The sequence below is a fragment of the Mytilus californianus genome, unplaced genomic scaffold (genome assembly GCF_021869535.1).
Source record: "Mytilus californianus isolate M0D057914Y unplaced genomic scaffold, xbMytCali1.0.p SCAF_7, whole genome shotgun sequence".
NCBI lineage: Eukaryota > Metazoa > Mollusca > Bivalvia > Mytilida > Mytilidae > Mytilus > Mytilus californianus.
Window position 1 is genome coordinate 5,464,606 of NW_026262723.1, and position 15,782 is coordinate 5,480,387.

The window sequence follows — 15,782 nt, forward strand, 5'->3', positions numbered from 1 at the left end:
ATGCTGTCGCATTGTCGTGTGTTGTCACAGTAACTTCGTCATTTGTTTGACTTGAAGCGTCTATTATGACAATCTCTGTTCCTAAAACATGTAAAATAAAAGTTCAATTAGCATTGTATTTTTTGTTTTCTTTAGTTTTATGAACTTGTTCGTAGTTTTTAGAGAAAAAAAGTATTTATCTATCTATCTATTTTCACTTTGTTCTTATATTTGTTTTTTTAAGACATTTGATGAAAGAAAGAAAAAAGAAATATGAATTTGTTTATTCACCATTATTAAAATAATCTATGGCTTGCAGAACAAATGTTAAACTTAGACGATTTGATTTAACGCCCTTAAATGTTTTATGTACTAGTATTTATTATTTCCAAACGGATTCTCAACTAAAAAAACGTTTCAAAATCACATGTCACATACAGAATTCGTTATCGTATGTTTATTGCTTCCATTGGGCCGATGGTGTTGCTGATAATCTATCAGTCTCTGATCATGCTAATGTTACACTCCACCTTAGTTTTTCGTACTGATATAATCGAAACAATACGTTTTGATTGTAAATACTTATTTCATTATTTTTTTAGTTGCCCTTAAACTAAGGCTTCAACTCCATCAGAACTGGGCGATTTCGGAGTTTATGATGGGTGTAACGGTATGCATAGTTTTACTTAAAGCCCTATATGCAAAATAAATTCATAATATATGCATATTTGTAAGTTAAATTGTTTAGAAGTGCTTATATTTACTCTTCGCAGTCATTAAAACTCATAGATCCTTCCTGAATATTATTGGTGGGGTGTTTTTGTTCTATCAATAACCCAAAAGTAAGCCGTAACACCTAAATCTACCTTTTTGTCACCGCGACATAAAAAATGCAAGCTAGAAATACAAAAATATCTTAACAAAACTTACAATAGTGTGTCATATCCTGAATATGTACTAAATATTCCATATTGCTAGAAACAGCAGAATAATTTAGAAAATTTGAGGGCCCAAGGGCAAAAAACAGAGAAAATTGCCTACCCCCTGGGTATTAAAACAAATAATTTAACTTGTAAATGCTATGATTTTATGATTTTAATGGTCTTTATATAGAAAACAATAACTGTGCTTGGAAGTTATGCAAAAATCAGATGTTAGCAGTCATTTCTATAAAATTTTAAGTGAATTTGTACATCAGACTGGTATCTGCATACATACAACTATTGCAAATATGGCTTTGTTTTAACACTTCTAGTTCATATATTAGCTAAATTATGTCAGATATATGGTTAGAGATGATACTGTTGTGACAAAAATTCTAAACTGACCATTTGAAGCAGAAATTGTGAACTTTCATTGACAAATAGGCATACAGTAAGATGTGGACTGGAGACAGAGGTAGGATTAGATACTTTATATAATCTTGAATGTTTGAATGATTGACTGCTAAACATTACATTTAAAGTATTCTGAAATGCTTTCAATTTGTTATCAGAACAGTTTTAAACAGGTTCTAGGCATTTCATGTCAGAAAACATGCAAATAGGGTAAGCTTGCAATAATTAAAGTCTTGTTTTCATATTCTTTAAAAAACTGAAACAGGGAAGGGGGTATAAAATGTACAGTAAAAGAAAACTTAGAGTATATGCAGTGATTTCTTTAAGGCTATAATTCTGATAAATAAGTATTAATGTGAGAAAAAGTGTTTTTATAGAGTTTTATATTTGAATAAATGTCTGTATAGGTTGCACTTTGTAAATACAGCTGTTTCTCAAACCACGCCTCTTTTGGGAAGATATAGAATATTCATAGATAATTAATTTTGTTTACATACTGGTTCCCAGTTATGATCTCTATGTTTCATCTCATAGAGACATAACTTGGAAATGTTACCAGTAAATATACGTATGAACATTGTTTATATTGAAATCTGTGGTAATCCTACAGTTAAAGTAGGGGTAGTTAAGAAATTTAGTGTTAGTTTAAACTCTTAGAAGTTCGGGGCATATAAACGTTGAAAATATGCCGCACAGCCCTATATTTTGACCTTTGTAAAAAATAGTAGTGCATATGAACTTTCCATTCTAGGATAAGATTTCTTTCAAAACTTCATAGTAAAAGTGGTACAGTTTTAGCCGTAAAAGGAGTTCCTATGGGAAATTGCATTGTCAATATTAACAGAAATGCAACCTACAGTGTTAACCTCTTTTTTGATACTCAATGCGTTTTCACGCTTAAAATAGTTCCCAAAATCTATAAAGTTCCAACTCAATTTTATTTGACAAAATCGTAGGTAGCTGTGAATGTCAGATGTTCTTGACCTAATTTGCCTGGATCATTGATCAATACAGAATTTTTCTAATGCTAGAATACGTAGACTGTCAACCTCTTAACTTGCTCAACTATTAATATGTTATAAGTACCTGTTAGCAATTTGCATGATTATCATTAAGTCTTTTCTATTTTTAGCTCACCTGGCCCGAAGGGCCAAGTGAGCTTTTCTCATCACTTGGCGTCCGTCGTCCGTCGTCCGGCGTCGTCCGGCGTCGTCCGGCGTCGTCCGTCGTCGTCCGTCGTCGGCGTAAACTTTTTACATTTTGAACTTCTTCTAGAGAACCACTGAATGGAATGAAACCAAACATGGCATGAATGTTCCTTATGAGGTGCTGACCAAGTGTTGTTACTTTGTAGCCGATCCATCATCCAAGATGGCAACCAGCGGGGGACTTAGTTTAACAAAGGACCCTATGGGAAATGCATACAAATGACTTCTTTTAGAGAACCACTGAATGGAATGAAACCAAACATGGCATGAATGTTTCTTATGAGGTGCTGACCGAGTGTTGTTACTTTGAAGCCGATCCATAATCCAAGATGGCAGCCAGCGGGGGACTTAGTTTAACATAGGACCCTATGGGAAATGCATACAAATGTCTTCTTTTAGAGAACCACTGAATGGAATGAAACAAAACATAGCATGAATGTTCATTAGGAGGTGCTGACCAAGTGTTGTTACTTTGTAGTTGATCCATCATCCAAGATGGCCGCCAGCGGGGGACTTAGTTTAACATAGGACCCTATGGGAAATGCATACAAATGACTTCTTTTAGAGAACCACTGAATGGAATGAAACAAAACATAGCATGAATGTTCCTTACAAGGTGCTGACCAAGTGTTGTTACTTTGTAGCCGTTCCATCATCCAAAATGGCCACCAGTGAGGGACTTAGTTTAACATAGGACCCTATGAGAAATACATACAAATGTCTTCTTTTAGAGAACCACTGAATGGAATGAAACCTAACATGGCAAGAATGTTCCTTATGAGGTGCTGACCAAGTGTTGTTACTTTGAAGCCGATCCATCATCCAAGATGGCAACCAGCGGGGGACTTAGTTTAACATAGGATCCTATGGGAAATACATACAAATGTTTTCTTTTAGAGAACCACTGAATGCAATGAAACCAAACATGGCATGAATGTTCCTTATGAGGTGCTGACCGAGTGTTGTTACTTTGAAGCCGATCCATAATCCAAGATGGCCGCCAGCGGGGGACTTAGTTTAACATGGGACCCTATGGGAAATACATACAAACGTCTTCTTTTAGAGAACCACTGAATGGAATGAAACCAAACATGGCAAGAATGTTCCTTATGAGGTGCTGACCAAGTGTTGTTACTTTGAAGCCGATCCATCAACCAGGATGGCAGCCAGCGGGGGACTTAGTTTAACATAGGATCCTATGGGAAATACATACAAATGTTTTCTTTTAGAGAACCACTGAATGGAATGAAACCAAACATGGCATGAATGTTTCTTATGAGGTGCTGACCAAGTGTTGTTACTATGAAGCCGATCCATAATCTAAGATGGCCGCCAGCGGAGGACTTAGTTTAACATAGGACCCTATGAGAAATACGTACAAATGTTTTCTTTTAGAGAACCATTGAATGGACTGAAACCAAACATGGCATGCATGTTCCTTTCGAGGTGCTGACCAAGTGTTGTTACTTTGAAGCTGATCCTTCATCTATGATGGCTGCCAGATGGGGACAATGTTTAACAAAGGACCCTATGGACAATACATACAAATGTCTTCTTTTAGAGAACCACATACTGAATGGATTGAACCAAACATGGCATGAATGTTCCTTATGAGGTGCTGACTAATTTTTGTTACTTTGAAACTGATCCTTCATCCATGATGGCCGCCAATGGGGGGACTTCCTTTAACATAAGACCCTATGGGAAATACATACAAATGCTTCTTCTAGAGGTGCACCGAATGGAATGAAACCAAAACATGGCATAAATGTTTCTTATGAGGTGCTGATTAAGTGTTGCTACTTTGTTGCTGATTTACTGTTCAAGATGGCCACCAGGATTTTTTATTAAATTACAGGACCAATATTAAACCAAATTTGGCCTCACTCATTATTAGGGTATCTGTTATGATTTTAATCTATTTTTACATGATTTCCAAAACCAAAGTAGAATCAGGTGAGCGACACAGGCTCTTGAGAGCCTCTAGTTTTTTAGCTGTAGCGCTTACATAGAATACTTCTTCACCTCTGGAAATTCTGGACAAAAGAAAATCTTTATTTCGGCGAGAATGCTTGGATAACAGGAGATGCTGATCCTGTCGACGCACCATATATCGCTCCTTTTGGAGTTCATACGATCCCCTCAGTTTTGATGTGTCTCTTTCTAATCGATTTACTAGATTTATACATCGGTAAACTACTGCCACCTTAACTTGGTATATAAAATTGAAAATAGACAAAGTATGTAAGGAAATTACGTACCAACTCTTGAATTTTCCTTGACATTGAGGTATGGGAGATTTGTATGAATTATTGGAGGCTTATGTATAACTAAAGCCGTGGTGTATTCTACAAATATAAAATCATAATATTGGTCTTTAAGTAAATTGAAAACAAAACCACATAATTTAGATGTCTATAGATAATTCATCTTGTTTGTATATTTCCTTTTCATTATTTATGTAATTGTACTCTAAATAAGGTTGTAACTTTCTATGGCAAATTTTACAATAGTCAAAAACTTCGCTTGAGATCATTTTGATTAAACATTTCATAAAGCATGGTTTCCAATCTCGTATCAATAATTTTAATGGTCTCATGACGTTTCTGACGCAATTATAATATGACTTTATAAAAGTCGCGTCAGATATACCACCCTTGAGGAAAGATAGTTTTAAAGAAGATATAACGGATAGATATTTTGGTACCTAGTTAGAATTAGAACTCTTTTCTTTTACAATACTAAAGCCAGCATGTGGAGCAGGATTTTCTTGAACTTCGGGAGCACCTGAGATCACCCCGGTGTTTGGTTGGCTTCGAGTTGCTCATTCTTTAGTTTCCTATGTTGTGTTGTGTTTAGTGTAGTGTGTTTTTCGTGTTTTGCCATGGCGTTATCAATTTGTTTTCAACTTATGAGTTTGAATATTCCTTTGGTATCTTTCGCTGATATACAATACAGATACTTAGATACATGATATCAAATTCATTGTGCATAATTTTGTTTTAACAAAACTCTAGATATCTTATTAAACACATTACAATTGTACCATCTTTAAATTAGTGTTTTTCATACACACTAAAAGTCACGGAAACACATATAAAATGCATGTTTGAAGTGATGCGTAAATGTTTGGTCAGGAATCAAATTAGAAACTGTGTCCAAAATATTGAACAAATGAGATAAGAATAAAATTTATAGTAGTTTCATTTCATTAACGACGTGATTCAAATGAAAGACAAAGGGGCATTTAGTTTAGTACTATATTTATTTATAAAGTTCGTTTTGTACATTGACGTAGACCGAATAAATAACTAAGGTTTTACGAAGCAATGGATCGATACCACTGATGGTATACTGCTTATCCCTGAGATTATCATAAGCGCAGTAGTACCAACATGATTTATAAAACCTTCTGCAATTTTCTGTCGAAAAAGTAAGATATCAAGAAATAAAGGTTTTATCTCCCTAAAGCAAAGTGGATCTTAGTTGGATGTATCTAATGGGCTTATTCCGTTCAGTTTGTGTTTAAAAAATTAAAAAAACATTAAAGAGGCCATTTTAGAAAATTTAATATAAGTTACATATAACTTTAATACATTTAGGAACTATTGCAATGCAGTATATTGTTATAAAAAACGTTAAAAGAGTATGCATACATACCTAATACCAAGATGACACCAAGCCTCAGCATTAACATTGTTAAATAGTTTACTTGTCTGCAGTTGGATGGGCTAACACTCTATAAATTTTATAAGATCGTTAAATTTATTTTATAGGCAATGCAACACCCACATAAACTTTGATCAATTTTAATCGTTGAAACTCCTCCTATGTCTTTTTTTTTATTACAGATTCAATACGTTTTGTTTTTGCATGGAGGAATTGTGTATGATAAAAAGGAGAATTGTGAATCTGGCATGATGATTGTTGTTTGGGTTCTAAATTTTACTTTGTTTTATAAATGTTAAGATATTTAGAAATTTACAATTCCCTCAAACTCGTGACATTGTAGGTAATTTTAAATGGTTATAATTTTGAATAAATTAGATAGAAAAGGGGAAAGATGAATGGTGTTATGGTGTATGGGAGATTGGTGTAACAGTATTTGATTAATGGGGAATGGTGTAAAGGTGTATGGTGAAGTGTTATGGGGAATTGTATATGGTACAATGGGGAATTTTGTATCTTGCACGAGGAATGTCGTATGGTTTCTAAATTTTTGTTTGTTTTATAAATGTAAAGATATTTTGATATTTGCAATTCCCCCCAAGCTCGTTATATTGTGGGTTCTAATCGTTAATTTTTTTAAATATGAAATGGAAAATGTGAATGGTGTAATAGTGTAAAGGGAATAATGAATGGTGTAATGATGTATGAGGAATAGTGTATGGTGTAATGGTGCATGGTGCATGATAAGGTGTTATGGTGTATGAGGAATGGTGTATGGTGCATGGTAAGGTGTAATGGTGTGCGAGGAATGGTAAATGATGTATGGTGTAATGGTGTATGGTGCATGGTGCATGGTAAGGTGTAATGGTAAATGCTGCATGGTGTAAAGGTCAATTGTTCGAGTTGGAAATTTTAACCATTCAAGAGCTGTATTTAGATTTCTATGTTATTGACAATGCTGACCACAATTATTCATCAGACACATATATACAGTTAAGTTTAACCATGCAAGGGAGGTTGGAAATTACAAAATGGAAACGATGAGAAAGTTAAACTGAGTTTCATATGATGAATATTAATAATAAAATTTACAAATTTCGTACGATCGACGCGTTTTTCTAGCCTGAACCTCATCAACCCAACATAATTTAAAATCAAGGATGCATAAATACCTGAATACGTTAGGAGACGTAGAACCAAAGGGATCTGACACAGGTAAACTTGCAATTGAATTAAGATAGGAACAAATGGTAAAATGCACAATAATCTTGATTTAAGTGCCACTGCTTGATGGGACTAAATAGACGAATCACGTGTTTGGTTACTTAATCATTACCCTGGATATCTTTGATAATTTCTTAAAACATTTGCTACTTTGTGAAAATTTATTTGCCAACTTAGTTGATAAACTGATAAGATCCAAATTTGGTATATTCGTCGCGTTATTTCTTCTATTCACGAAAATAAGTTGCTTTACAGTATCTATTTATATAATGATTCTACGGTTGACTTAAATGATAAGTATTTATACAGTGTCAGGAAAATATCAACTTTCTCTATGAGTTTAGAAATTTGGAAATGTCGAGGTTTACTGAGCCCTTCAACAGTTTCGTGCCGAATACAAAAGAAGTTGATATTTTTCTGACATTGATCTAATCTGTTTTACACTGCAAATACAAATTGCTACTTTTATAGTTATAAAAAAGTTAAGTCATGTCCATCCCTCAACGAGCACCAATTGTGACGAAAAGTGACGTGACATGAGATCGAAGTTGCACGAAATATCACTGTGTTACTATATTTGGTGATACAAACAACTTGAAGTGTTCTAGCGGCAGTATAAAGATTTGTTTCCTGATAATTTAGTAAAATAATAAACGAATGGACAAGGTGGCATCAATATATCAACCACCGACAGAATGTGACTATAATATTACCTCTTTGTTCTTCTAAGAAAGTATTGCAGAGAGATTTGTTCATTGGCTGTGCTATCTTGTTTAAATGATAAATATAAAGGTGATAATACACGTACTAGTTTTATTCACATTTGGAAAACAAAAAAAATAACTTACAGAGGTAAAGATGTCATTATAAAAAAACCAATTAATACTTATTTCAAATATTGGGATACGAGGTTGAAAAGACGGGTATACCTAATGAGTGTGGGAAAAAAATAAACTCACTTTTCTGGGATTTTGTTTGGGCTCTAAAGTCAGCCTTGTCGACAGAAAATTGTGCTGTCTAGATGAAAGCTTAGCGAGAATCAAATTGATCAGTTTGGAAAGTTTAATAAAAAGCAAACATATAAAACGATTTTTGAGAATTCTAGAAAGTCCAACAAAAAGTTGGAATGCAATTGCCAAATATTGGCTAAAACACTTTGACAAAAAATTTGGTATCAAATATTTTATATGTACCTGTAAAGATCAAATGGAATAAATATTAAGTATATGTCAAATATTTACCAAAAGGCGGTTACTGCATGCTGTGAATTTTAGTAAAATGACCGAACGTTAAAAAAAGGCATTCTTGAAGATAATATGAGATGGAAAGGGAAACGTTTGCTCTTCCCTTCCTTTACGAAGAGTCATATCGCCAAAACAAAAGATGTTTGGAATATCGAAACGGAAACCTTTTATAGTAATAAAATAATATTTGATAAAACAATAGATAAACGTAATTAGATATGCGAATATAATCTAATAAAGTAATCAATCCCCACTGATTGGATTAGCGAGCTAAGAAGCGCCATTAGTAATCCAGCAAATTTGAAGCACATAAAAATCTAGAATAACAAAATATATGATATGAAAAGAAAATTTATTCCCACAGAAAAAATCAATTAAAATCATTTAAAAAAAAATGAATAAATGTACTAGTGCAAAATGTGAAACTATATAGAATAGAACATTTAATACGGAACTAGACTGGCAATCAGTTAGGAAAAAGCTTCACAAGCTGCATGTATCAAACAATATTTTTTAAATCCAATAGAAATCATATCATAATATAAATTATACTGAATCTAAATTGTACCAAATGCGAAAGTGCGATGGCTTATGTAACTTATGTGGCAAATATTTTGAAACCCAATAGCATCTTATCTATTATTGTTAAAAAAATTCAAAACACTATTGAAGAAATAAAAAGATTGCTATCTCTGTGCATAGATATAACTCTTAACTTTGATGTCCAAAACATGATTATTGGATATAATCAAGATCTTGATAAAACGCAAATAAATATTGGAAATTTTAAAGTGTTTTCTATAAAATTTAGTATTTGGAAAGTTCGGAACGACGTTAAATTCAACAGAACAGCATTTAATAAAGCATACATCATCCTTATTCTTAAGAAAGATATGAATGATGTTATCAAAATGATCTTTTTTCTCAAATATTGTAATTACTATTGATAGTCGAATTTCCTTATTCTTTGCCTATTCTTTGCTCATTTTGTAGATATATATATACATTTTGATGACATAACTTGTGCCTCGGTATTATAGTTATAGTTATCACTTGAATACAAAAGGCACACTCAGGTTGGACTAGTGTATTTTTTGCACCTTCATTTACCAAAAAGTCGCCATTATTTATATAAGTTTATTTTATAATTTATATTTATTTATAGGTTTCATAACGAGTGAGGGTTACATATCGGCGAGTTTATTATTACTATTTAAATTAAATAACGAGAGTTGATATCAAGCGATATCCAATTCTCACAAGTTGTTAAACCTTTTTCTTTTATGGTTAACACATTCATTGTGTTAAATTAAAATTCCGCGAATCGTTGATCTAGTCTTTTGCACATACCAGTATGACGTCATATGTCCTGTTCCGATGTCAAACTTTAACATCAGACATTTTAAAACTTTTTGTACGCTTCAGAATGTAATAAAATTTGACAAAAAGAAGATTTTCAAGTGAAAAGTGTGAGTGTTTTGTATATTTTGAAGAAATTACACGTGTCCATTGCCATGGACGAAATGTACATCGTCTTAACCTTTGAAAGTTATCGATGACCTAACGAATAGCCAATGGAAATGTCGTAATATCGTCTCATGATGCTGAATAGGCCAATCAAATTAACGCATTTTTGTATCACACTCCGTGCAGTGTGATACGAGAAATATCTCTTCATGCAAGAAATAGATAACAGGCCACAACCATAAGAGAAACATATTTATATTACATACCACATAATTGTATTACCTTTTTTTTAATAGTGTTTTACCCACCACAGATTGTGTTTCTTTATAAATGCACATACATTCATTTTTGACAAATAATCCTTCATCGAAAATTCTAAAGTGTTTGTCGATGTCAATATCTAACAGGCATTTAACCGGGAACACAATTTAAATAACACAAGATTTCATACAGTAATTGGTTATCTTTTCTTTACACGAGCTAGGATTTGAACTTTAAACTGTGCAAACGGCTAGAAAGGACAAAATAACAGTTATATATATTTTATAACTGTATTTAAAAAGGATAAATTTATATGAAAATGCCAGATTTCAAGGTGTGTAGAATACAGTAACTAATTGAAAACAGATGCTGGTTTTATATTGAATATAGTATGTAGACAGTATTTTTGTTCACCCATTTGTATTTTCCCTGGCAGAAAGGTTATGTAAAATAAAAGCAGGGACTCCTCTGTCAACTGCCCTGGACTGCTTAGAGTTTATGTATCTAGGTGATTTAAAAAGAAAAATAATATATACAACAACAAAAAATACAGTACATATACATGTCCATTCTAGTGCAGATTATATTGATATTTTATCGTTATAGTATGAAGATTATATTTTTTAGTAATACAAGTAATCATTTGCACACTGTACAATATAAATCAATCCTGTTATACACCATAAAACGAAATGTTTCTTTTGATGAACACATTAAAGACTTGTATTCGCATAGTATCGAAATACAATAAGCATTTTAATAAGATAATAGTTTCTTTAAAAATAAAATTAGCTAGTAGTCTTTGATATTTAAAAAAATGAAGGAATAGACAACCTGGGACCGAGAGACTATATTGATATTGTAAGTCACAGGTGCGACAAATTGTCAATAAATAAAGTAAAAAACTGTAAACTGTTTTTGGCTATTTTCTTGACAAGTATTATAGATTTGAAGACAATGTTAGCGGATATAGATCAGCAATATACTTTATTTTCTTCAACCTTGAAATTGAATTTGCAATATGATTTTAGTTTACTTGAAAATACATGTGAACAATCAAGTCAGTGTAATTCAACAATTCGGTACATACAATGTGTGTTTTCTTCAATGGAATTACTAATTTAAAGAAAACTGTATCTTTGATATCAATTGTTTTCTGATTTTTTGTCTCAATGAACCGGAAATGTATTGTTGCTAGGCACTTTTTCCAATATAAATGGTTGGATGACAATTTTCCAATATAGATAGATGGTTGCTAGGCACTTTTACACTATAAATGAATGGTTGCTAACGACTAGTGTAATAACATTCACCCCTGACCTTTAGGTAGGGTCTATGTAATAGTCCATACTTTCCTGAATCAAAACATATATAGTTACTAGGTTCTCTTGTATCAAATAAGGGTGGTTGGTAAGCACTTTTGACAAGACCTTAATTTTTACTTTTGACCTGTAAACAAAACAGTTGCTTTAATCATCCTGAACATTTCCTCACGTGTTGTTTGCTTCTTTCTATTATCTTTCATTACAAAATCCAATTGAAATACGTAAGGTTAAAGGTTAAGGTCTTCTATGACCTATGACCTTTGGTTAAATTGATGGTCATATAATGCTCAATAGTTTTCACATCATAGTCATTCAATTGTTATTAGTGTTTCTGGTTTTACTTCAGAATGCATGCAAAGTACTTGTTTTTCAAAGCTAAAATCCCCAAAATGTACGGGAAAATTCATTGACTTGGTTGCCATGGCTACCGTGGCCTAGCAACACTTTGGGAGGCGTTTTTCTTACTTTTTCACCTAATTATATGGTCAAGCTAAGTTTAAGGAAAATCGGTGACTATGCGTGCCGACCTCCTCCCCTCCCCTTATAAAATGGTTGGTGGTTACAGAGAATTACTCGAAATAGCTCTCTCTTATGAAACATAAACAAATGTATCATTATAAAAGGTGTTTCATGCATTTTATTTAGATCTTGATCAATAAATTTACTTGCTTTAACACGTATACATACTAGCAAACAAAATTAAAGTCAATTATGCAGTAATAAAAGTTTATGTATCAGAAGATAACGACATTATTGCTTAAGAAATCTCAATATTTTTCATCGTTTGAAAAATAGTTTGTCTTACCTTTAATTTAAAATTGAAATGATGCGTTTACAGAATTTAAAACAATTGTAAATTTCAGGTTTAAAATTTACAAAACAGTTATTAAAGATATAAACTACAAATTTAGAAAAAATTAGAAAATCGGGTGAATTTCTGGTTAAATCTTATCAAGGATTTCTATACAAATCCTTGATCTTATTTACATTAAATTTACAGGGTGTTGTTTTTTCTAATTTACGCCAATATATATTTTATTTAAATGTCTTTGTTACATTAAATTTATAGGTTTTCATACTTCTTATTTATATCAATTTATTTTTCCAATTAATTTTTTTATTAACAAACATTTAGAAATAATCAAATAACAGTAAATTTTTACTTTACATTCATTTTAGACTCGAATTAAAGCTGAAGTTTGAATATTTTTGTAATTTAAATTTAAATTTTGATTTGCTTGTAACCAGATATTTGTGATCTGACATTATGCAATTACGGAAATTTTATAGATTATGCATTTTTCTTTCTCAAAAAAATAGATTTCCAGGAAACAGCTGAAATTCGCTCTAGTGTTGAGTAATCATATACTATAATTGGTAATTTCACGTTAACATTCACTATTTTGTCTGTTTTGCACATTTGCAGCAACAAGAAGTGCATCACTGTTTTGAAACAAAAAAATGTAAAATGAACCTGTTAACGTTTTTATATATAGTATTTCAAAATATTTGGATATTAATTCACCAAAACAAAAAACATCAAGAAATGTATGAAATATATATATATATATATATTACAATATTTGATTCAATTTTATTAACAATAAAAACATTGAAAAGTGCTAATAGTGCCGATTTAGTGTGATGAATGGATAGCCCATATCCCTTTGTTTCTATTGTGTTCTATGTGGTCTATTTAATAAATGAAAGTTTATTTATATATATCGGGAAACCTGCTGCCAATACCGTCCATCGTGTTATTGTGCGCGCGCACTAGACAAGTAACTGTTTTTACTACTGAAACGGTCATTTCTCGAGAGTCATTTTAAACTGAACAACTCTTAAATGCCTGAATTTACCGCAAGGAAAAATGTCAAGATCTTTTTCAGTTGTTCAGTACATGTTCAGTACACAAGCTATCGCGAGCGATTAAGTACCAGTCAGTACTGGTTCAGGTTATTAAGAAAAAGAAATGCCTTGCATTAAATCCAGTGGTGTTAATAGATATAGGAACATGTGGTATGAGTGCCAATGAGACAACTCTCCATCCAAGTAACAATTTATAAAAGTAAACCATTATAGGTCAAGGAACGGCCAATAACACGGAGCCTTGGCCCACACCGAACCGCAAGCTAGAAAGGGCTCCAAAAATTACTAGTGTAAAACCATTCAAACGGGAAAAGCAACGGTCTAATCTATATAAAAACGAGAAACGAGAAACACGTATGAACTACATAAATAGACGACAACTACTGTACATCAGATTCCTGACTTAGGACAGGTGCAAACATTTGCAGTGGGATTAAACGTTTTAATGGTACCAAACATTCTCCCTTTTCTGAATCAATAGTATAACATTACAACATAGAAAAGACACACTATAAAATATCAATCGAAAGGCTTAACTCAATCAAAAAACGCAAATTAACACACAATGAACGAATAAATTTGATCTGTGATACCTGAATGCAAATACATAGTTAATAAAAATTATAAGGGATAAATAATTAAGGTCAAAAGTAAATAAACAGGTTTAAACAAAGTTAAAGTATGATACCAGTGTGAAATGTTCAACAATTCTTAGAAAATCATCACTTTTGAAAAAAACCTGCTTCATATTATACACAAGTAAATGAAAATAATGTTGTTGTTAAGTATACTTCTTCGTCTGTGTGTATAAAATCTTCCGTTTAGGAACACCAAGAAATTTCTTTAATATCAATAAAACTAATCTAACACTTGTTTAAGTACATTTTAGTACACGTCAATTCATCGATAGAATCGTTGTCCAGTACTTTTCAGGGTATCAAAATGATACGAGGATTGCTTCCCTTTGATTAGCAGAGGAATCGAAATTAAAAAAAATAATGAATAGTATTAAATAAACAACTAATTATAAAGAGACATAATCGGCATCTGGACTAGATACACGTTTTTGTTTAAAACATGCGTTTCATTTTTTAATAAATTGATAAAAATAATAACTGTTCAAATATTTGTATGGAAATAGCAATAACCAAATGAAATTCTGATATTATTCTTTAATGGTTACGCAAATATAAGACATTGATGACTGTAAATCGATTTCAGGAGTAGCTTATTCGTAAAGATTAGAACAGGGGAAAATCCCGATAGCTTTCGAAAATATCCACTCTATGATTTCGCGCCATTTGTCTTTTGATAATTACTTGTTGCGTCCGATTGAAGTAACGTAAGTATATTTTGAAGACATTTTGACAGTTTCGATTTATATACATGTATATACATTCCTTACGTTACAAGAATGTTTGTTTGATTTGTAAACTACTTTAATGATCATTAACTGTTGATATCGACGACTTTCATAAAAAGGGGGATTGGTTATACAGCTGTTCATTGAAATTCCTGTTCTTCGACAAATGATTTACATTTAAAACAAAAAAGTCTAAAACGAGCAGCTGATCATTTCAAGCATTAATGGTTTAAATTTAGCCGCATCAAAATCATCAGGGCAAACATGACAAGGGTATCGGGTCCGTTCGCCCTGATTACATGTTCGACCTTAGTCCGTTCGCCCTGATTACATGTTCGTCCTGAGTCCGTTCGCCCATAGAGTCCGTTCGCCCTGGGTTCTTTCGCCCTACTTTTGAAAAATAATATAGTGGTATTAAGTTTGAATGAACTTATTCAGATATCTATATGGTCAATATTTAAGAAAATATATATATTCTCTAAATTCATGAAAAAACATGGAAATGTTTAAAAATTAATGGCTTGTTTTGGAGCATTAATGGGCTTTATTCTTACATTTGTTTTATTTAGAATTAATTTTAATGACTGTTGAATTTTTAAATTAGAATGTTGATTAGGTATAATTATGATGTCTTTCATCTCACTTATTTTTGTATTAATCATGTTAATTGTCTTTGTTGAATTAATCATGAAAGTAACATTTTTTTTAAAATAAACTAGTCAGCTTGGAATGAGTAAAAACATCGATGTACGAATTGTAAGACATAAAAGGGAATTTTCTTTAACACACAGCTTGGCTTCTTTGACCTTAAATTCGTTTTGACAAATTTCCTATAT

The 15,782-nt window shown here is 32.1% G+C and overlaps 4 protein-coding genes across 24 annotated transcripts in view; 2 read left to right on the forward strand and 2 right to left on the reverse strand.

Moving 5' to 3' along the window:
* The window catches only part of LOC127709282 (protocadherin Fat 3-like), a 67,803-nt gene extending 61,553 nt beyond the window's left edge, over positions 1–6,250 (reverse strand). Inside the window, exons 1-2 of one of the 2 annotated variants that reach the window (XM_052214737.1) lie at positions 6,185–6,250; positions 4,786–4,872 (exon numbers count right to left, since the gene is read on the reverse strand). In XM_052214737.1, coding sequence (XP_052070697.1) covers positions 4,786–4,872; positions 6,185–6,221 — 124 coding nt within the window. In that variant the 5' untranslated portion in view covers positions 6,222–6,250. The remainder of the gene's footprint in view (positions 1–4,785; positions 4,873–6,184) is intronic. The other variant, XM_052214738.1, reaches the window with a different exon arrangement.
* The window catches only part of LOC127709280 (uncharacterized), a 141,680-nt gene that overhangs the window by 107,598 nt on the left and 18,300 nt on the right, over positions 1–15,782 (reverse strand). The window lies entirely within an intron of this gene.
* Positions 1–15,782, forward strand: part of LOC127709276 (acyl-coenzyme A synthetase ACSM3, mitochondrial-like) — a 268,456-nt gene that overhangs the window by 95,300 nt on the left and 157,374 nt on the right. The gene's annotated exons all lie outside the window — the stretch shown is intronic.
* Positions 1–15,782, forward strand: part of LOC127709278 (acyl-coenzyme A synthetase ACSM3, mitochondrial-like) — a 135,186-nt gene that overhangs the window by 22,232 nt on the left and 97,172 nt on the right. The window lies entirely within an intron of this gene.